This window comes from Sus scrofa, chromosome 15, assembly GCF_000003025.6.
Source record: "Sus scrofa isolate TJ Tabasco breed Duroc chromosome 15, Sscrofa11.1, whole genome shotgun sequence".
NCBI lineage: Eukaryota > Metazoa > Chordata > Mammalia > Artiodactyla > Suidae > Sus > Sus scrofa.
The window spans coordinates 3,417,070-3,441,224 of record NC_010457.5 but is presented as its reverse complement, the minus strand read 5'-3'; the positions used below and the strand labels follow the sequence as shown (position 1 = coordinate 3,441,224).

General features: G+C 36.3%; 1 protein-coding gene across 3 annotated transcripts in view; it reads left to right on the top strand.

The window, feature by feature from the left end:
* The window catches only part of EPC2 (enhancer of polycomb homolog 2), a 108,778-nt gene extending 84,999 nt beyond the window's left edge, over window positions 1-23,779 (top strand). For all 3 annotated transcript variants that reach the window (XM_021076083.1, XM_021076082.1, XM_021076084.1), the window contains 7 exons: window positions 3,704-3,793; window positions 5,129-5,274; window positions 5,385-5,728; window positions 17,434-17,570; window positions 19,303-19,462; window positions 20,658-20,991; window positions 21,965-23,779. In XM_021076083.1, coding sequence (XP_020931742.1) covers window positions 3,704-3,793; window positions 5,129-5,274; window positions 5,385-5,728; window positions 17,434-17,570; window positions 19,303-19,462; window positions 20,658-20,991; window positions 21,965-22,037 — 1,284 coding nt within the window. In that variant the 3' untranslated portion in view covers window positions 22,038-23,779. The remainder of the gene's footprint in view (window positions 1-3,703; window positions 3,794-5,128; window positions 5,275-5,384; window positions 5,729-17,433; window positions 17,571-19,302; window positions 19,463-20,657; window positions 20,992-21,964) is intronic.

Genomic DNA, 24,155 nt, shown 5'->3' with positions numbered 1-24,155 from the left:
GTTTTCAGCTTTTATAAAAATGAGCATCTCTACCAGTTCCCTCTGTATTTAAAATAGATTATTAGAAATTGAATTACTGAACTAAAGATTATAAATATTTTAAGACATATAATACATAATTATAAATATTCTCCAATAATAATTCCCTTTTTACCCTATTCCACTAGCGTTATATCTTACAACTTTTAATGCGAATTTTACTAATTTGTTTGGCAGTGTTTGATTCTAAAGAAGATTTAGAACTGGTTCAGGTTTTAACTTGCGAAAATAATTCTTTGGTTTATATTGCATCAGTTTCATAGCAAAATGTTCCAGCCTTAAAAATCTTAATTTTTGTTTCCTAAGTGTTATCTTTAAACAAGACATTATTTTAGGAGTCCCCATTGTAGTGCATTGGGTTAAGGATCCAGCATTGTCTCCAACACAGCACAGGTTCAATTCCTGGCCTGACGCAGTGGGTTAAGGATCTGGCATTGCCCTAGATCTGGCATAGGTCACAGCTGCTGCTCAGCTTTAATCCATGGCCCAGGAACTTCGTATGCCACAGGCACGGCCAAAAAACAAACAAAAAGACATTATACTTTAAAGGATCAATTAAAAACATTTTGGAGTTCCCTGGTGTCCTAGCAGTTAAAGGATCAGGTGTCGTCATTGCTGTGGCACAGGTTTGATCCCTGGCGCAGGAACTTTAGCATGCCATGGGCATGGCCAAAATATATATATATATACATGCACACACACATTGTTTAGCACCTGGTCTAGCAATACCTTCCTTTTTTCTTTTCCATAGGCAATCTAAAGAGAATACTGGAACAAATAAGTCTTATCATAGTTTAACATTTTGACTGACTTTTTTTTTTTTTTTTGCTTTTCAAGAGCTGCACTCACAGCATATTGAGGTTCCCAGGCTGGAGGTCTGAACAGAGGTACAGCTTCCAGCTACAGCTGCCAGCCACAGCCACAGCAATGCCATATCTGAGCCTCGTCTGCAGCCTACACCACAGCTCACAGCAATGCTGGATCCTTAACCCACTGAGCAAGGCCAGGGATCGAACCCATAAGTTCATGGTTCCTTAATTGGATTTGTTTCCTCTGTGCCACAATGGGAACTCCCATTTTGACTTATTTAAAAAAATGTATTTTTAACCAACATGACAGATATGTTTGGCAGCAAGACAGTTTATAAAACACCTTGTTGTTGTAAGTATTTAAAAACTAGAGTATACATAAAATATGCCTCCTTTGGCTAGATTATATTATTTTTACTCTTTTATCACTGATTGTTTTTCTACCCCAGACAATGTTTTTAGCATTCATATGTGTTGTAATCAATGCACCCAAAAAATGTGTTTAATTTAGTATGTTCTTAAAATGCATTTAAATGAAACCATTTATTAAAATTGTCAGAGGATCAAGCACTTAGACTGAGGCAGGGCTTTGAATAGTTATGGAACATTAATTAGATGACATTTGGAAGGAATGAGGGAAATAGTGTCCTAATAAATAGCAGATCTTTTCCAGATAGGAAGTGTAGGAAAGGATTCGAGGTAGAGAAAACACCACATTGGAGGGAATTGCTAACACTTCGCCACTGCTAAAGCATAAAACGCAAAGGAGAAAAGAGGTGAATGGAATGATGACTGGAGTAGTAGCCAAATGGCGAATGGCCTCTGTCTACATTGTGTATATTGGGAAGTTCTCAAAGAATTGTAAGTAAGGAATGACACGGTTAGATAAATGCATGTATAAAAGCCTTATTTTCGTAGTACTAATGAAAGCCAGTAAAGTTTTGCTGTATATTCCCAGCCTTTTAAAAATGATGCCAGGAGGTACTGTGTCTGGTAGAAACTTTTCCCTTATTCCTAGAACCAGTCCATCCAACCTGATAGTTGGACACACTCAGCATGTTGGTCATATATTCCTCATGTGTTAAGGAATTTTCACTTCTGTTCTAAATTCTTATATATTTATCCATATAGTCCCACTCCTACATTTTGAAACTTGCATTTTGAAACTTTAAGTTCCTCTGAGTCCTTGTACTAGGTCTTGAAAGCATTCATTTTTATTATCATATCCCCCTGTTGCTAAATCATGAGTGAGTATTTACCTGGAGTTGGACATTATTCAGTGAGACAGCTATTTAGAACGTAGCTCCTACAAAATCAGGACTTTATTTTAAAAGTTAAAAATTAAAAACAATCAGGACTTTATTGCTAAAAAGATAATTAAAGTAATCATATGCTTCTTCATTCAATAAATAAGAAAAAAGGATTAGAGAGCCTTAAGAGAACAAACATTTTTAACTAGACTTCTCCATCTGATTTGCAGCAAACCCAGTCTATTCTCCATCATGCTTCTGATTCACCTAATATCATTGCTCCAGGAAGCATGTCTCAGACTGCACCCTAGGGTCCCCTCCTTGGGTGGTCAGGATGAAGAGATGTGAAGAATTTCTAAGATTTGTTTTTGTCACTTCCTGTGTGAATTTTAGAAGAGGTAGATTATTTGTAAGGGAACCAAAGTGTAAAATTCACATTTAGGATTTCCTTTCAAATTTCAGGTTTGGGTTTGATTCTCCAGCAAGAAGAATCAGCCCGAGCTTCCTGTTTCTATATCTCCCCAGTAGGGTTTGTGGAGGTATATTGCAACCTCAAACAAATGCCTTTCTTCCCTGGATGACCCTGCTCAGTGGTAATCACCACAGTTTGGAAATATGTGGAGAAAGCATTTTTCCTCTCAAAATAGGAAGAGAGGGATTTGTGAGGTTCAAAAATTTGCAAATCAATATGGTTGAGCCAACATTGTCCAAAAGACATGCACACCAAAGTGAAATTGTGAGACAACTATAACTTAAGTACTAAAACTTTTTTTTTTTAAATTTTAACCATTATGGGTAGAAATTTATCTAAACTGTATTATTTCTCTGCCATATCAGAGTATATTTGTATTTCATTTAACCTGTTTTTGATGACATTTATAAAGTTTGCTATTATGTATCATTGTAGCTCTAGGGGTCCACTGAGATTATATAGGGATATTTGACTCAGTAACACTTGGTCCTAGGCAGAATGCTTTTAAATATGTGGCGGCTCTTTGAAAATATTTATTCCTTTGCTGTCAGGTTTATTACTTCTCTCTGCAAACTGCTTACCTTTTAGCAAGTCCTCTTTCCTCTTCTCATTTTCTGCTTTTGATCTGCTAAGCTTAAAAGGTGATTTTTAAAAATTAGTAGGGAAATAAAGAAACTCTTCTTTGAGTGAAATGTATGACCTTTTTGGCTTTTGGGGATGTGAGGCTATTAACCTTTTTTTACTTCTCAGTTTTTGACTTTATTTTAGAGAAATAAAGTTAATGTGTAAAAACACACCTACCTATAGATAAAGCATAACTATCATTAGTATTTATGGCCACATAGAATATTTACCAAATGTAAGTGGGACATGTGAAAATTGTACTAATTCTTTTTAAGCCTATAGCACATATATGTTTAGAAATAGTTAAGCAGTACCATGTGAACTTAACTGTAAGCCCTAATGTATTAAAAGTAATGATTTTTAACCATAGGAAAATTTCGCTGTTCTTTAACTGCCTACTGTCTGTAATGTAGGAATGATTCACTATTTGTGATCAGATTCTACTTTTAGACCATTGCAAAGATTGATAATAACTCCTAAATGGAATGCCTCATGCCTCTTTTTTCTAGGTACCGTCCCCAGTATCAGAAGCTGAAGAAGAAAATGATCCTGATGGTCCCTGTGCTTTCAGGAGGCGGGCAGGATGCCAGTATTATGCCGTAAGAACTTATTTTTTATGGTATTTTTGTGAACTAGAAGTGATAGGTAATTCACGTCAAGATGACTCAATCTTGATCTAAAAATGGAAGTCCATCAGCATTTTTTATTTAATAACCCTATGCAAATACAAGTAAAAGATGCTCTACGGTACCAAGTCCTTTCAAAGGACATCAGAAGCCTTCATTTGGAAATTGATAACTGCTCATATTTTAGACATCTGCTTTCACTTTGGTCTTTTAACTGTAACTTCAGCAGTTACAACCACTACCTACTATGTCATTGCTGGAGTTTTCTAAGCCCAGAATCTCTAATTGAACCCTTGATGGCTGATGGGTGTTCACTGAAATTAGCTGTTGGGCAAGCCCATCTTGCGCATACAAACCCAGTAAGTATCAAACATAAAGGAATCACTTTTAAACTTCTTCGTGGCAATATTTTGTCAAATTAATAATATTCATATAAAATGCTTTGTGCTATTAAATCAGGGTTTGGTGTAGCATGTATCAAGGAATAGCCCTCACTACTAAATGGTAAGGTTTCATAAAAGGTGTAAGGATAGAGTAATGAGGATGGCTTTCATATATGGATTTTGAAGACTTTTGTCTAGTTCTATTATGGTAAATACACACAGCTTTTTTAGGGTGTACATGTGTGTTTGTACTTAATACAGAAGTGGTAGGGAGTTGTTTATAAGTCATTCTTTTGAGAAAAATTGAAAATCACTGTGAAAGGAGGCAGAAGTGGAAGACAGAAAAATAGAATGATAGAGGAAATGGGAAGGCAAAGAAATGGACTTTATGTTCTTAAAGTTAAGAGGAAGTATCAGTTTAATCCATGCATGCCTTATTGAAGTACAGTCTTTACTCCAAAAAATTTCCTTCCTGTTTATCTCAGTAGGAAGTCTGTGACTAACCTCATTATCTCTACTTTTCTACAAAAATGTTAAAAACTGTATTATTGTTGGAGTTCCCTGGTAGCCTAGCAGTTAAGGATTCAGCATTGTCACTGCTGTGGCTCTGGTTCGATCCCTTGCCTGCAAACTTCCACATGCCACAAGCATGGCCAAATAAATAAATAATAAAATAAAATATAATGTATTTTAAATGGTCATAAATTTAGTTTGAATTATTTTGGTGAGTGAACTTTTGAATTAGTTCTAAAGAATTTTACCTGGTTAATATATAAAACCCAAATTTTAAAATTTTATATCTAAATTATTTTATATCTTAATTATTCTGCTAGTGCTATAGCTGCTTTATTTTTTATCATATTTAAATATTTATATTTAACTTTGCAGAATCATTCCATGTGTTTTAATTTTTTTGTGTGTGCAGCCTCGTTTGGACCAAATTAACCATTCATTTGAAAATTCAGAATTGGCAGATTTGGATAAATTGAGATACAGGCATTGCCTTACAACACTCACAGTCCCAAGAAGATGTATAGGATTTGCAAGGAGGAGAATTGGCAGAGGTGGAAGGTAAACTATTTGTCTTAACCTGGTTTTTGTTTACCAAATTGGAAGGGGAGGTATAAAGCAAATGTTATTAAGTTCTTCTAGGTAACATTTGGCTTTATATTACTTTTCAGGGTCATAATGGACCGGATAGCCACAGAACATGACCCAGTCCTGAAACAGATAGACCCTGAAATGCTGAATGGTTTTTCAAGCGCTTCCCAAACTATAGACTTTTCTTCTAATTTCTCTCGGACCAATGCTTCCAGTAAACATTGTGAAAATAGACTGTCCCTTTCTGAAATATTAAGCAATATCAGATCATGTCGACTACAGTGTTTCCAGCCAAGGCTACTAAATTTACAGGACAGTGATAGTGAAGAATGTACCTCAAGAAAACCAGGGCAGACTGTGAATAATAAAAGAGTTTCTGCAGCATCTGTAGCTTTATTGAACACCAGCAAGAATGGCATATCAGGTAAGCTGTCACTTTGTTAAAAATATATTCTTCTATTCTCTTCTCTATAATTTTTATTATCTTCTAAGTAGACTCCGAGGTTTTATTTTGAAGGTTTATTTTTCATGATCCTACTGAAGAAAGGAATTATATCTTAATTTACTAGTTTTTTTTTTCTTCCAACCTAAGAAACTAAACTATTATCGTAGATCACATTTTAACCAAAATCAATTTATCCTAATTGATACCTGTAAAACCACTGACTTGTATTTTGAATGTGTGTGCCTGATATGGTGAATGTGTAGGCAAAATGCATGGGGAATTCCCAATGGGCAAAGTGGTTATAAGCTGCTACCAGGTTATCATAGCACAATGTTGTCTACTTTTGTTAAAGAAAATTTTCATTTTATTGTATTAACTTTGCTTAAATGTAAGCATTGCTACTCAAGAGTACCACTGAAAAGCTTTCTTTCTGAAAAATGATTTTTAAAGAAGCTCCTTTTGATAATTGTACTTGTGGTCTGATAGCTTACCTCTCTAATTGAGATTGGAAATTTTTTTTCATTTTAAGAGACTGTACTCAAAATAATGTAATAATATTAGACATTGTAAATAGTGTATAATATATAGAGAGTCTTAAATTTTGATTTGTTTCCTTCTTTTTGTCACATGTATATAAGTATGTATAATTTATAAATGTCTTTATAATGTATACATTGCAAAAAATTCATGGTATCCAGAGGCAAAACTATATGTGATGACATAAACAGTTGATATCCTTTCTTTCTGTAAAACATATATATTTCTAAATTATTTACTGGATGGTGCAGTTTAGTATGCAAAATCATTATGTTAAACTTCTTCAAAGTGAATTTAAATCATTTTAGCTTGAAATTGGTCTCAATAATGTTCAGTCTTTTTAAATTACTGAACTGTTTATTTTCAAACTTGACTTAGACATTTATCTATTTAAAGGTTGTAATGGAAAATTGGATTTGTTTGAATGATTGGAAGTTGGCATATCATTTCTCCAAATTAGTTGGTTAATTTTCTCCCAAACGAATTTAGGTAAGGAAAATGGCATCCCGTTATATAAAGTTCATGAGTCTGTGCAGTTTAATGAGCCTTTGAAACTGAAATGGATAAATACCTAGTATGATTTTGATGGTAGGATTCTTCGAAATCTAAAAATAGTAGGAAGTTGACGAATATTAGGTCAAATCTTTTCTTCAGCCAACTCCAAGACATTGTTCAAATTAACTGAACTAGAATTTCTGTGCCAAAAATTACAATAATTTTTGCCAAAAAGGGAATTTAAAAACATCACGTATAGGCATTTATAATTAGACTTGACTATAGATTTCTTTCTCTACCAGTGTATACCATAACAAAAAGGTGATTTTAATGTGTCCCGTCTTACCTTGAACATGGCCAGATATTTGCAGCTTTCTACTATATGTTCCTGATTCATTCCAGATCTGTTTGACTTGATTCTTTTCCAGAAAATATATGTTTTGTGTGTTATTGTATCAGTACTCTGTTTGTATGGATTCAGAATGTAGTGTAAATAATTCTATAGAGTCAGCTCCAGAATTTTATGACGCTTCTGCACATCAACATAAAATAAGCATTGAAAGTATTATTTTAGGCATGCATGCCTTTCTCAGGGAACTTAAATCACAAATATGAGATGCTAGGGGTTCCCATCATGGCACATTAGAAACGAAGCCAACTAAGAACGATGAGGTTTCGTGTTTGATCCCTGGGCTCGCTTAGTGGGTTGAGGATCTGGTGTTGCTGTGAGCTGTGGTGTAGGTCGCAGACGCAGCTCAGATCTGATGTTGCTTGTGGCTGTGGTGCAGGCCTGCAGCTGCAGCTCTGATTGGACCCCTTGCCTGGGAACCTCCATAAGCCACAGGTGTGGCTCTAAAAGAAAAAAAGATATGAGATGCTAATGTCATAGACAGTAAGAATTTTTAAAATTTTTGCCCTTCCCTTGCCGTTAGAAAAAAATAGTAGTTTTGGTCTGTGCAATTTTTCCTGCCTTAGGTATATTATATAATAGTACTCTGTCTCAATTTACCAGCTCCTTCTTCTCTTAAAAAATTTCAAGGCTTGAGCAAGTACTAAGCTACATTAGAATCAATATTTTCAAATCAAGTCCTTCAAATAGATATTTAATATTCCGTTACTAGTGTAAAGGATTTTGTTTGAAGTTTATTTGACACTCTAGTCATTGAGGGTTTTTTTGCTATTTTAGGGCTGCACCCTCAACATGTGGAAGTTCCCAGCCTAGGGGTCAAATCAGAGCTGTAGCCGATGGCCTGTACCACAGCCACAGCAACGCAGGATCCAAGCCATGTCCACGACCTACACCACAGGTCACGGCAGCGTGGGATCTTTGACCCACTGAGCAAAGCCAGGGATCGAACTATGTCCTCATGTATCCTAATTAGGTTTGTTAACCACTGAGCCACAAAGGGAACTCACAGGTGTTTTTGTTTTTAACAGATTTATTTTGTTTCAAAATATTAAGCATGATGTGTAAGTATATAATGAAACAAGTCCTTTAACAGCATTTTTGTAGATAACTGAAAAGCTGTGGCAGTTTTAAGTACTCATCTGTACCAATTACATTCATTACATAGTTTCTCAGTTTAAGTGGATTCAGTTATAGTTCAGTAATTATTGGTAGAAATTCCTTTTCTACCTAAAGAGGATATAGGAATTTTTAGAAAGTTACATTTGTATATTTGATGGACGTATACGAAAGAATTGAATCTTCGTGTATTTGGTTTCTTTTTATCTATGTGTCTTTAACGTTTTTGCCTTCTGCTTATTCTCAGGAGATCATGCATGTCTCTAAGAGTAACAAGACTGATAAAGGACCATACTTTTACCTAGCAGAGAGTGTCACTAAGCTAGACAAAATATACGGAATTTTCTGTTTCACACCTGGGAAATCCCAACAAATAAAGGGTTTAATCAGAAATAGAAAGATGATACACTTGACAGTAATATTTATGTGTATCACAGGTTCCTTCATTCTTTTAAAAAACCCTTGAGCATGAGGGCTCATGGCAAAGAATTGTCTTACTTTGATGTGGTTATTTAATAACCCAGTCAATGTTTTTAAGTCATAATCCCTGTGTCCTGAATATATTCTAATTATTATTATTTTTAATAATCATATGAGTGGACTTAAAGGAGAACAAATTGAACTGAGTGTCATAGGTATTAGTAAGAGCTAAAACTAAAGACTTCCTTTTAAGTGTTCCTGCTGTGGTTCAGTGGGTTAAGAATCTGACTGCAGTGGCTCAGGTTACTGCAGGAGTTCGGGGTTCAATCCCCAGCCCAGCACAGTGGGTTAGAGGCTGCTGTAGCGTAGGTCGCAGTTGCCACTCAGATTCAGTCTGATCGCAGATTCAGTCAGGTCGCAGTTGCCACTCAGTCCCTGGCCAGGATTGTGGGTACAGCCATAAAAAAATAGATGAATAAATAAATTTTTTTAAAAGACTTCATTTTCAGGAGTTCCCATCGTGGCTCAGTGGTTAATGAATCCGACTAGGAACCATAAGGTTGAGGGTTCGATCCCTGGCCTTGCTCAGTGGGTTGGGGATCCGGCGTTGCTGTGGGCTGTGGTGTAGGTTGCAGATGCAGCTTGGATCCCGAGTTGCTGTGGCTCTGGTGTAGGCCGGTGGCTATAGCTCCAATTCGACCCCTAGCCTGGGACCCTCTATATGCCTCAGGAGCAGCCCAAGAAATGGCAAAAAAAAAAAAAAAAAAAAAAAAAAGACCAAAAAATAAATAAATAAAATAAAAAGACTTCATTTTAAAGCAAGGAGACATGTCTTGTTAATTACTAAGTAAAAGTATGTTTTCTTCCTTGAAAACCTATTCTCAAAGAATAGAAGCAGGACAGAGAAAGGTAGATGTGCTGAATATAATTAATGGATAACCAAGGAAAATTAATTTTATACAAAATTATTTAGGATTCAGTATATGCAAAACCCTATGTCAAGTGTTTAAAAGTTGCAAAATTTTATAAGACAATATTCCTTACCTTCAAGGGGCTTATACTTGGCAAATATTATTATAAATAGGTGATAACATTTTCATTCATTTGAAATTACAGTATTTATTCTTTTGAGATACTGTTCTTAAATCCAAACCTCAAGAAAATGTATTTCACATCTAAAAGTAACTTTGCTTGCTCAGACTTGAGGTCCCAGATTTGCATTTGATCTCAGTTTTGACTAATGCATGGTTGCAAGTCAAAATATTTTTTTCTTTTCTCATTTATCTTAGGATAGATACCAGCAGCTTTTCTGGAAGCTTTTGACCAGCTTCAAATATCTTAATATTACCAGTTCATAAAATCAGCAACATTTTGGAGAGTTTTCCAAGAAAAACTACTGGTTTCTAATTTTTCTGGTGTCTTTTCCCATTCTTTCTTGAATTGCCATAATATGTTTGCCAGCATAAAAGTTTTAAAATAGATATGTTTTAACAACTAGCGAAGGTACTACCAGAGATTTATTTTTTGAGTTAGGCTCACTTCCAAAAGTGAAAAATGGACTCTCATACTTAAGGAAATAAAAGATTTTAGTTTGACTACTGAAAGAAGTAATACTGAAATTTCAATTGTAACTATTTAGTTTGATGTCAGAAGTTTAAATGGATCTTTAGTCTGTTTTCTTTATCGTTAGGTCTCATTTGTTCCTTATTCCCCATCCCCCTCACCCTCTCACCCTCCACCTCACCTCCTGTTTTCACTCTCATATCCCCCGCAGTTTTGCAGTTTATTCATTAGTTACATTATAGGATATGTTTAGTTCTGAACAGGTAATACCAGTTTCTAAGGTTTGGAAGATTTGCCCTCAGAGTAGCTCTAGTGGTTTTATGTGAACTTTCACCTGATTCCTTGCTATGACCTAGAGGGTTTAAAATAGGTTCTCCCTGTCCCCCTCCATATGTCCCCAGATCTAGCTGTTAAAACAAGTAAAAGTTGCATATAGTCAGCATTGCTTCAACAAAACATATATTAAAATTTTTATAGGAATCTCTGTCCTGACACAGCAGAGATGAACCCAGCTATTAACCATGAGGTCACAGGTTCAATCCCTGGCCTTGCTCAGTGAGTTAAGGATCCAGCGTTGCTGTGAGCTATGGTATAGGTCGCAGACACGGCTCAGATCTGGTGTTGCTGAGGCTGTGGCATAGGCCGGTGGCTATAGCCTCCGATTGAACGCCTAGCCTGGGAACTTCCATATTCCACAGGTGCAGCCCTAAAAAGATAAACGGGAAAAAAAAAAAAATTGTAACAAAACCAACCTGGTATGGAAGTTCCTGTTGTGGCTCAGCAGGTTATGAACCTGACTAGTATCCATGAGGATGCGGGTTTGATCCCTGGCCTTGCTCAGTGGGTTAAGGATCCTGTGTTGCTGTGAGCTGTGGTGTAGATCACAGACATGGCTTGGATTTGGTGTTGCTGTGGCTGTGGTCTAGGCCAACAGCTGCAGCTCTGATTCAACCCCTAGCCTGGAAACTCCCATATGCCCCGGGTGCAGCCCTAAAAAGCAAAAACAAACCTACTAACAAAACTTACCTGGTAGACAAAAAAGTGCTGAATAATACATTCGTTTTGACTTGTAGATAATCTTTACTACCACATTAGATATTCTTCATTAAGCTACAGAAATTGGGCTGGGCTAGGCTAGTGTTTTAAAAAATTCATTGCTTCCCAAGAATACATCAGCTTAGCCTACTTTGAGAAACACTGTATTAAATGTTAAAAGATTATTTTTAAAAAGCAGCAGGTACAAGCACAAAAGTTGTATATTTATACTCTTTTGGGAGATGGTCATCCAGAAAATGCAGAATGTGTTTCTATTAGATTTCCCTTTTTATTAGTTTATGAATGAAACAACAATACAATGTTGAAAAATACTTATAAAGGTTTCACACATACTCAGAAGTATGTTCTCTGTGGGCCCAAGTTTGAGAAACAGTGATCTAGGGCTTTAGAATCAACACACCAGTATAAAATCTAGGGGAGATACCTAGAGTATGTTTTTGATGGACCACTATCAGATTATGAGAGGGAAAAGTGATGATAAGGGGTCAACCTAGCAGAACACCTTATAGGAACTACATGCCTGAAAAGTGAAGGATGAAATGAGAGATGCCTAGGGTCTTTGAAAACTGAATCAGCATTCTAGGAATGTGATGAGTATTCCAAGAAAGGTTACATGGATTCATCTGAGGAATAAAGCAGACTTATAAACCCAAGATATGTAAAGAGCTAGATATGAAAATAGCCAGAAAGGTTAGAGGCTTCAGTGAAAAACAGGCTATCAATTATATGCACAAAATGTTTAGAAATGCTAAATGTGGAGTTCCCATCATGGTGCAGTGGAAACAAATCCAATTAGGAACAATGAGGTTGCAGATTTGTTCCCTGGCCTCACTCAATGGGTTAAGGATGCTGCTTTGCCCTGAGCTGTGGTGTAAGTCGCAGATGAGACTCAGATCTGGAGTTGCTGTGGCTGTGCGTAGGCAGGTGGCTACAGCTCAGATTCAACCGCTAGCCTGGGAACCTCCATGTGCTGTGGGTATGCCCATAAAAAGACAAAAAGACAAAAAAAAAAAAAAAAATTCTAAATGTTACTAATGTATAGACTGACATTTGCATGTGTAAAAGGAAAAATTCTGTAATATGTGCACTACCTATTAGAATGTGTTACTGATGGAAATTTATAAAACTCCTTACTTAGGGAAACGGGCACTTCCCATCTTTTGTCATTTTAATTACAATATGTCATACTGTATTCCTCTGTGGATTGTTCCTATGCTTCCATGGGAGTAGGGCTCTCTGTGCTTCCTGTACTTGGTTGACTGTTTTCCTCCCCAAAGTTACAAAGTTTTCATATATCTCTTCAGATATTTTCACAGGATCTTTATCTCTCTCTTCTCCTTCTGAGATCCCTATAATGTGAATATTAGCAGACTTGATGTTGTCCAGAAGTCTCCTAAATTGTCCTCATTTTTTCCCATTCTTTTTCCTGTTCAGGGGCAATAATTTCCATTACTCTGTCTTCCAGCTCACTGATCTGTTCTTTTGCCTCATTTAGTCTACTATTGATTCCTTCTAGTGTATTTTTCACCTCAGTTATTATATTCTGTTTCATTGTTCTTTATATTTTTTAATTCTTTGTTAAAAACTTGTAATTTCTTGATCTCTGCATCCACTCTTTATGATCATTACTCTGAACTCTTTCTTGGGTAGATCTTATGTCTCCACATCATTTTGTTCTTCTGGGGTTTTTTCTTGTTCCTTCACCTGAAACATAATTCTGTTACCTCATTTTGTGTAAATTGCTATTTATATTTTTATGTATGTGGTAGGTTGGTTACGTTTCTCGACCTTGGAGAAGTGGCCTACAGAAGGCCACTGTGTCCCAGCAGTGCACCCCGCTTTTGTCACCCAAGGGCCAGGGGCAAGCTGATCCCAGGATAGTGTCTGCAGGCTGCAGGACTATAGTTTTCTTCTGCTTTTTGCCCCCTGATGGGTGAGGCTGGTCTAGAGGCTTGTGCAGGCTTCCTAGCAGGAAGGACCAGTGCCTGCCTTCTGGTGGGTGGAGCTGGATCTTGGTCTTCTGGTGGGCAGGGGCATGTCTAGGGGCATGTCTAGAGGCAGCTGTGGGCTCAGGAAGTCTTTAGGTAGCCTGTCTACTAGGTTGTTTGGCCTGAGGCATCCCAGCATTGAAGCCTACAGTCTCTTGAGTGGGGCCAGGTCTTGGTGCCAAAATGTCAACTTCCAGGAGAGTTCACACAGATGAGTGCTCTCTGGTATATTTGCCACTAGTATCTATGTTCCCAGGGTGGGCCACAGCCACCCCCTGACCTCCCCCATGAGACCCTCTAAGACCAGCATGTAGGTCTGGCCCAAGCACCTAAAGTACTGCTTTTGCTCTTGGTCCCAGTGCATGTGAGATTTTGTGTGTGCCCTTTTAGAGTAAAGTCTCTATTTCCCCCAGCCCTCTGGAGTTCCTACAGTCAAGCCCTGCTGGCCTTTAAAGACAAATGCTCTGGGGACTCCTTGCTGGAGCCCTGGACTGTGGGACCTGATATGGGCCCAGAATTCTCACTCCTGTGGGAGAACCTCTATAATACAGTTATTCTTCAGGCTATGGGTCTCCCACTCAGTGGATATGTGATTTGATTATATCATGAGTCCACCCCTCCTACCAGTCTCATTGTAGTTCTATCTTTATGTCCTTGGCTGTAGAGGATCTTTTCTGGTAGGTTTCAGTCTTTTTCAAGAATGGTGGTTCTGCAGATTGTTGTGATTTTAGTGTGCTCATTAGAGGAGGTGAGCTTAGGGTCCTTCTATTCCACCATCTAGCCCCATTTATCTGGAATAGTGAAATATCGCCTTTATAAAACAGATTGTAGTTACTTTTAAACTGACAGGACTTAGAGGTATAAAGTAGAGTAGATTTACAACCAGGATGACTTTTACTTTTAAGGTAGCAACTTTTAAGAGCAACTAGTAGAAAGAACTTGTTTGGCCCTAAGCAAGAGAAACAGATACGATTTCTCTTTATATACATTCCCAGTTTCGCCTTTATGCACCTACCACCCACCCAAAGCTGGGCCCCTGTCCTGCATCTCGTTCCTTAAGTATGACCTTTTCCTGATTTGTTTTAATGCTTGCTTCTTGATGACTTTAAGTCATTGTGAGAAATAAATTTCTTATGGAACTGTTTCAGTAATTTATGAAAGGAAAAATAATTATTGGAGAAGGTGCTTTCAATCAGATTACCGTAGTCTACCTACCTGAAGATGGTAGTTCAGAACTGTGTCTGTGCCATTAAAACCATACATTTCTTGGAGTTCCCTGGTGGTACAGCAGGATAGGAAACCGACATTGTCACTGATGTGGCTTGGGTCACTGCTGTCGCACAGGTTCAATCCCTGGCCTGGGAACTTCTTTATGCCATGGGTGTGGCCCACCCCCCCCCCAAGAAAACCATACATTTCTTATCACTTTCCACTCACTCTAACAAAATAAAAGAGGTCATTTAGGAAGAGTGTTTTGTATGTGTTCCAGTTCTGAGTCATGATTACTAATTACTGTTTTTGTCTAAAGAGTTGAAATAATTCTAAACAATGCTCTAAAAAATTCTGAATGGGAAACATAAGCATTTTTCAAGCACAAAACACCTTAGAGTAAAAAAAAAAAAAACTAGATGTCAGGAATGAATCTAACATGCTGAGCTTGAGATGAGGGGAAAGAGGGAAAAAAAGCAAATGTAATATTTTAAGCAAGTCCATATTTTCAGCCAGTAGCAAGATCAGGGATGAAAATTTTGATATCAGAGTCAGCCTGAGTTTTAAAAGATGGAGTAACCCTTGATCATTAATTTGGATAATTTTGATTGAGTCTTGATTGGGATTTTGAGTTTTCTATGGGGAAAAAAGCATGGGGTTAATTAATGGTTTCAACAAGACAGGGTAGTAAGTAGACATATCCCTCCAAAATAGGAAATTTTATTAGCCCCCCTTTTTAATATCTGCATAAATGATCATCTGTTCATAAAAGTAGAACACCTCTAGTTGGCAACACTTTGTTAGCATAGACTACTAACCGAAAAGTAATTGTTTTATTAAAAAATATGTAATTTGTTATTTCTAGTAATTCACATATGAACTTTATTCTGGTCAGTAAGATTTTATGATTGTCTGACTTAAAAGATTTGGGGGGAAAAAGATTCTCATTTTCATTTCTCCTTTAATTTTTAAATAGCTGCTAAAACTGTATTCTCTTTATTTGGTTTATTCTTCCCTTAAAATTAACCACTATGATTCTTACTTTTTCATCACAGCATAAACTTTAGCTCTGGACAGACATAACACTAAATTTGAGAGAGTAGATCATACCAACATCAGATTACAAGTCCATTTCTTTTGAATTGATATACTGTTTTTACACATAGGACTGAAACACATTTATTTGGGTTTAACTTAAGAGTTTTCCTTCCTGCCTTTGTATCTAATAAACTATTTTTCATCTCTTTCCCAAGGTTTTCAAACAGCTGGAAACTCATGAATACTGCACATTTTCATTTGATTTTGAAGATTTTAATTTAGAATTAAAGTTACCTTTTTTCCGTTTAAAAATAGAACACTTGCAATGAATTTAACATGGGCAAAGAAAGACATTTGATTTTGTTGGTAATTCAGTAAGATAACTAATGTGTACTTCAGAAATTCAGGTAATATTTTAGAGTGAACACTATCATAGGCCCAGGTTTTTTAATCTTCTAAAAATAAAATTTCTCTCTAAGAACTGTTTTTCCCTGATATCCCAATACTAATTTTAATGATGTTGTAGAATAGAAATGAAGGCATAGCTAAGGCTTCGTCCATCTTCAGAGCCTAACTCCTTTTTCATAAAAAATAAGCTGTACTATACGTAACTTGTCACATGTCTAATTTACCATCAATTTTTTTTTTAATTTCTCATTGTGATCCTACTAAATGGAAAATTTTGATGGGAATGAAACTAGTTAAGTAACTTATGTTCATGGTGTAGTCTTCCATCTAAACTCCTTTAGGTCATATTGATTAGATTGCTCGATTGCATTTAAAAGTTGGCTCATATTAGTTGGTATTTCTTTATATGTATCTTTTTTTCCCAGCTACTCTGTAGGACTTTATAGCAGGGAACCTCTTTTTAATTTATTTTTTCCCTGTATTCACTCTTAATCCTTAACGCAACTCTTTTCATCATTGTAGATAGTATATACTTGTTGATTGAGTGAAATTGTTGGGAGAGAAGAAAGCAAGCAGTAAAGAAAAATAGAGTAAAATTACTCTAGTAGTATATATATTCTGATGTAATTTAATGTTTTGTGACGGTAATAAACATACTGACTTCTATGGAGGTTTGTAACTCCAAATCAATTTCAGTGATTTACTGAAATAATCAGTAAATGAAAGTTTGTTGACATTTCTTTGAAGAAAGGGTTTCTTATTATAACTTCTGCTTTTTTTGGCTCTTTAGGGCCACAACTGTGGCATATAGAAGTTCCCAGGCTAAGAGTTGAATCGGAGCTCCAGCTCCCGGCCTGCCTCAGCCACAGCAATGTGAGATCCAAGCCTTGTCTGCGACCTGCACCTCAGCTCACAGCAACTCTAGATCCTTGACTCATTGAGCGAGGCCAGGGATCGAACCCACATCCTCATCGATACTAGTTGGGTTGTTTCCACTGAGCCACAACAGGAAATCCTGATGTCTTGTTTTACTAACTTTTAACACAGTTGGTAACAGCATAATTGATTACGTGAGGATGCATTGTATCTTTTTCTCTGAATTCTTCACTGACTTCTAGCCCATGTTTTTATACATAAGACTTATTGGCTTAAACTAGGTTTAAGTCCAAATAAGTGACAGAATCCTCATGTTACAACTATGTTATACAGTAAAAACTACATATAGGAACTTTTTTTTACTATGTGATATTAGAAGGTCGTGGATGTTAGCATAAGCCACTTTGGCTGAAAGATTTGTCTTTTTTATTTGGTTCTTTGCTGCTGATGTATATTGTGATTTAAAATTGCTTTTCATCTTAATTATGGAAAAACTATATTATATTCTACTTGTGTTGTTAAAAATACTTTAAAACACATGTATTTCTAAAATTAATGTCCTTTACCAGTGACAGGGGGTATCACAGAAGAGCAGTTTCAGACACATCAACAGCAGTTAGTTCAAATGCAAAGGCAGCAACTTGCTCAGCTTCAGCAGAAACAGCAATCTCAGCATTCCTCACAACAGACACATCCAAAAGCACAGGTAAACCTGTCTTTTAATTCTGGTTATGTCTTTTCCTTTCTTTCAGATTTATGTAGTTTTGTTCAGTTTTAGTCAAGTCACAGAAGATGACCTTGTTATTGCCGCTCTTGATTTTGGAGATAAAACCTAAATGTCTTTGCAGTTAATTTATATAATTTTAACTGACTAGTTTATATTTTATGAAGGGAGAACTAGGGCCAAATATAATATTTTTAATTTAGAAAAGATATAATAACATATTTTTGGAAGGATTATTTAAAAATTCATGGAAATGATTATATACTCTTCGAACCATCACTCCCCACCCCTACTCCCCACCCCAAATATTTTTTTCGAGGATATAACTATCCTAACCCCTTCCTAAATGATGCGTATAAGTGCCATATGATTGTGCCCCATGAGCTAAAAGGTGATTATCTTCATCTGCGCAGTAAACTCAGACAACATAGCCCCTTGCCTATTTGAATCACGTTTCCCTGAAGAAAAAAAATTGCCACTCGGTGAGGTTTTCCATAGGCCATTAAATGATTGACACTAGGGATAAAAATACCTTATAAAACTGTAATTGTCCAGAAGAAAGAAACCCTGTAACACCTTGATATAAACCTGTAAAATTTATTTTGGACTTCTGACCTTCAAAACTGTATGAAGGTAAATTTCTGTTATTTAAAACCTGTAATTGAGAAGTATGTTTCAAATATGAGCCATCTGAAAAGAACCTAGTGTTTTAGGTCTTAAATTTTGTTGCTCTACCCATAATTCTTTTTTTTTTTTTTTTTTTTTTTGTCTTTTTGTCATATCTTGGGCCGCTCCCACGGCATATGGAGATTCCCAGGCTAGGGGTTGAATCGGACATGTAGCCGCCGGCCTACGCCAGAGCCACAGCAACGCGGGATCTGAGCCGCGTCTGCGACCTACACCACAGCTCACGGCAACGCCAGACACATAACCCACTGAACAAGGCCAGGGACCAAACCCACAACCTCATGGTTCCTAGTCGGATTCGTTAACCACTGCGCCACGACGGGAACTCCATCTATCCATAATTCTAAAGGTAATTTTCAATAACTGAGACTAATTCAATCCCTTATATTCTGTGAGCTCTCAAACCATTGTCTGCCCATAGTAGTTCAGCTCATTCTCAAGGATTGCTATTCTGACCCTTGAAGATCCTGAGTCCAGAAACAAAAATCTCAGTGAGCCCACGACCCCCCTCACCCCTCCAGGTGGATTTGGGACTGGCCTTTATTCAGCGGCTATTGGCTGTGTAGTAACAGCTAACCAGCTTTATTCAGAATCAAGAGGAATGTGACCATTAAACTTGCCTTTGTTTTCTTTTTCCAAACCTCAGGTACTTCCAGCTTACTGAAAAGTTAGGTTAAGATGCATTTTTACATTGGGACGAAACTGGCTGTTAGTCATCTGTATTATTTCATTTCGCCTATAGTATCTAAATTGTCAAGTATTTTTAAAAGCATTCACTAACACTTATTAGAAGAATGAATAGAAGATTAAAGGTTTCTTTTTCATAAATAGTTGTTTCCCAGTTTTTAGTCACTTTCTTGTTTCATATGACAAAAAATAGTCACTGGAGTCCTAGATCACTTAGCCTAAACACTTGTAACTGTTGAAGATTAAAAAAGGCAACAGCCTCTTGGGTTTGCTCTACTTCTTAACATGTTCATGAACTCACATCTAAAAAGTTGAGAGTTTAATTTTGTTTATTTTATAGGGCTCAAGCACCTCCGACTGTATGTCTAAAACACTTGACTCAGCCAGCGCCCATTTTGCTGCATCTGCAGTGGTCAGTGCACCTGTTCCAAGTCGCAGTGAGGTAGCCAAGGAACAAAACACTGGCCACAACAACATAAATGGTGTTGTCCAGCCTTCAGGTAATAAGCCTTTTGTTTCATGTGATACTTACTAGCTCAAAGTTGGAACTCAGTGTTTGAGGTATGGTTTGTTGTGTTTTTTTTTCCAAATCCAAGGGGCAGATGTACAAGAACTCAATCAAGACCCTTGGAGTTCCCATTGTGGCTCATTGGGTTAAGAACCTGACATAGTATCTGTGAGGATGTGGGTTCAATTTATGACCTCACTCAGTGGGTTGAGGATTTGGTGTTGCCACAAACTGCAGCCTAAGTTGTGGATGTGGTTCAGATCTGGTGTTGCTGTGGCATGGGCTGGCAGCTGCAGCTCCGATTCAGCCCTTAGCCTGGGAACTTCCACATGCCATGGTTGTGGCCCTAAAAAGAGCGGGGAAAAAGACTCAATAATTTCTATGGATATGTGCCGTAGCTGGATGTTTTCTAGAATTCACATAGAGCCTGCTCCCTGTTTCCTCCCACACCCACTGAATACCTACCTGTGTAACTCTCCACCCTGCCTGGTTTTATCCACATACTGTCAGTTGCCTCACATCTTAGGAAACACATCAAGTTAATCACTAACCGTGATCATTAAATCATTCATACATTTATAAAAGGTGAAATATAATCCAGGAAGATCTGTCAATAAGTTTGAAATTGCATTTACCTTCCCAATCTTAACATATTCACAGTCCTGCATTCTCTGACTCCTCTTGAAATACAGTATTGCTGTGAAACTCTTTCTGCTTCTTACTACTGTGAGTCCTCAAAGATTTGCTGTTCCTGTCAGCCTTCGACTACTGCTCAGACCTTAGGGTTTTCCACTTGCTTTTACATACACCTGTGGTCATGATTGCCCTTCCTTACTAATGTTCTTGCATGTGTAAATTCTAATGGCAGTCCAGCTATCAGCTCCACCTGCCCTCAACCTCCAGAGAGGACCTCGTTGTCCTATTAATAGTTTTCAGATATGAAGGCCACAGAATACTTTGCAAACCCTTTTATGTAGGTCACTAGAAAGAGTCTTTGGGGTTGTAACAGGTGAACATATTGTACTTAATCAGAAACTCTCTTTGGAGAGACTGTTATGTGGAAGGTTAATTTGATACTTAACTAGATTACCAATGTTTGTGTTTCTTTTTATTTTTAAACTCCTACTAATTTTTTAAAGAGTTTAATGTCTCACGATGTAAATTAAACTTTTTTTTTTCTCCTTCAGGAACCTCTAAAACATTATATTCCACCAATATGGCTTTATCATCCAGCCCAGGGATTTCAACTGTACAGCTTGTAAGGACAGTTGGCCATACCACAACAAACCACTTAATCCCAGCATTGTGTACAAGCAGTCCTCAAACACTTCCCATGAACAATTCCTGCCTGACAAATGCAGTGCACCTCAATAATGTCAGTGTTGTTTCTCCAGTCAATGTGCATATTAATACACGGACTTCAGCACCATCGCCAACAGCCTTAAAACTTGCCACAGTTGCTGCCAGTATGGACAGAGTGCCAAAGGTTACTCCTAGCAGTGCCATCAGCAGCATAGCAAGGTGTGTGTGTTTGTTTCAGGTATCATCTGTCCGTTTCCACTGGCTACCCTGTGTGAGGAAAAAGACTTTTTTTTAACTGCTCAAGCAATAGATGTCTTGTCATTTGATTGATTTGCTTTTCAACAGTTACTAAATACCTGCTTAGTCTAAAGCTCTGTGACTTGGATCATTTGTTTGAGGTCACTGGTAGGATATTTAAATGCCAACCAGAACTGTGAAAAAAGAAGGTAAAAACCCAAATCAACTTGTGAACCATTAAACCAAAAAAATACATCAGTCTATTTTAGAAGCTTCAGGTATTCTTGTATTACTTCTTTGTAGTTTAGACAGTCCAGAAGGTTAGAGTTATTATTAGCTTCCAGAGCTTTAGTTTTCAAATCAAAATTTATATTTTCTTCAACATTATACACAAAGAGAAAGTAAATTATTCTGTGTATATTTTAAAATACAGAATGTTCTGTAACAAAATCTATAATAATGTATTTCAGATTATGTTGTTTTCTATTACACTAATGCAGGAAAATGGTGAATCAAAAATTGATTTGCTTGTATTAATAACTATGTGACCTTATACCTGTAAAATTAAACTGTAGTAAAAAGTAATTTAAATAATACTGTGCTCCTAATAATTCTTTTTGAGCCTCATATGCTCCATCTATTGTTTAAAAAAAAAAAAACTTGAATTGTCCTGTTATTATTTCATAAGAAATTTATCATTGGCTTCTACTGAAATATTATGTTAAATCACTGTTTTTCCTAGGTGAATACTTACAATCAAGTACTTGGGAATTAATAGGATTTCTTAGCTGAAGAAAACTTTTCCTCCTATCTGTATAGAAAATGTGAAAATGGGGGTTGTTTTTGCGCAGTACATGTTTACTTGTAATTACATAAAAATGTATCTAAATACTAAGTGATAAACATCCTATTCTAGAGAGTATTAATGTTTATTTTACTCTTTGCCTTATTATAGAGAGAACCATGAACCAGAAAGATTGGGTTTAAATGGAATAGCAGAGACAACAGTAGCTATGGAAGTGACATAACCTAAAACATGTGGCTTTGACCTGTGCTGATGGTGTGCAGTCATTCATATTCCAGCTGAATGCAAAGGCGACACTCTGTGGATCACAGAGCGTAACAATGGACCTAAATGGACTATAGTATATCGGATGTTAAATCGATATATGGTGTATATTTTGTAAAATTGGGAAAATCACTACCTTGTAAAATAGTTTATTTGTATCATCAATATTATTTCTGTTACTTGAATAGTAGATATTCATCATCATGCTTTTGCACTTGAATTTGCAACTGAATGGATTTTAAAAAATAATTCTTTAATGGGATCATGAGCATGAAATGGGATCCTGCATCACTTGTTTTAACTATTTATTTTGCCATGTTTACATTTTGTATCTTGTAAAAATAAATACAACTTTGTGTCTAAAAAGTTAAAGATTCATAGCTAGGAAATGAAATTCTTGTAATTTTTTTCTAAAGGAACTGTAAAGTTTTCACTTCGTTCATTTTGTTTCACAATTTGACTAGATGGACTTTTTGGTAAATACTTTAGTGGCATTTCACTGTCAAATATGAAGTTCAAGGCAAAATAGTATTTTCTATTACTGTGCAGGGGAAAGGGATGGATCGATACATGCAAATTTAATGTAGTAACTCACTTTTCCATATATTTTGAATGTATATTTCTATTTATAATACCAGTTTATAAAAAATGATTACACAGAAAAAAAGGACTAGGAAAAATTATGCATCTAGCACATTTAAATTGTGCAGATATGAAAATTTTTCAAGGATTACATTTTATCCGAAGACTGCATATTTTAACTGGCTTTAAAACTGTAACACACCACATAAAGGATATTTTACCAGGTATGTATTGCATTATATCATTGCAATAATTATTGGAAGTCTAGATATCGAGCCATCCCAGGTGTTGGGGGGTGGGGGAGGGTTGTGGCAAGATTGTCTTTTCAATTTTGGAGAGTTTTCCTGTGGCTACAAGGCAAGTAACGGGTTGGAAAAAGTCTGACTGTAAGTGTTGGACACCTTCATAGTGTAGTGTTTTAGTGACTTTTTTTATACGGTTCTTGTAAATTAGATACGTGTAGTGGTGTTTCAGAATGTTTGTTTATGCACTAGTTCAGACAACTTTCCCTGTTACTTGTTCTTGATAAGTGAAAACTGCAGGGAAATAAAAATACATATCAAAACATGGACATGCTGCATATGTGTTTATTTCACAATGTGCACACAGTATAAGTGAAAATTTAAGGGAGGTGATAGCACTCAACAGCACTTTTCATTTTCACAGTGCTTTCCAAGCATTAATGAAAAGAATTATAAGAAGCTCATCTGTGGGCACTATTGGGTTTCAGATAATCCAATATAAACTACCTTTGATATGAAAAGTTCTTAAAATATTTTACAGAATGTAAGCAATTTGCAGAATAACATTCATTGAAATCTCATAAATGAGCCTCATTTTATAAATAAAAGTTTAGAGTAGGATTATATTGCAAGGGGGTTTTGTCAAGTAAGTACTGGGAAATGTAAATATTTTTAATGAATATGATTAAAACCATTTCAAACTTCATAATTTTATACTTTACATTTTTTTATATCTGCAGTCCTGAAAGTTGTAAACTGATATGTCAGTTGAATTAATGGGCCAAGATTTCTGCTGAGAGTGTTTTTTATTCAGGTCCTAAATGTGTAAAGCAATTTATGGTCAAAACCGTAGGAAAAAATAAATTTAATTTCTTCATTGGTTGTGACCTGATAGGATTCATGCTCGTTTCTGCCATACTACCTCTGGAGTTACTCATTGCTGATGATATAAAGGAAATAATTTTAATTTGATATGTAGTATGACTTTGTTCATTCTGCTTTTAGTTGGATGTATCTTCTTGCTATTAAGAACTTAAAACAACTTTAGTGCCAATTTTGGGAAAGCTTTTATTTCCATTTTACTGAAGTAAAGCATGAAGTGAATTTGCCTTCTGTGATATATATGTTATAAATAATTTAAGTAAAACAAAGAACTATCCATTTGTATAATTTCTGGAGATGTGGCAAATCCAGAATTTATCAGAAACTGATGGGGGTTTTTTTGTTTTTGTTTTTAAGTAAAATAGAAAAAT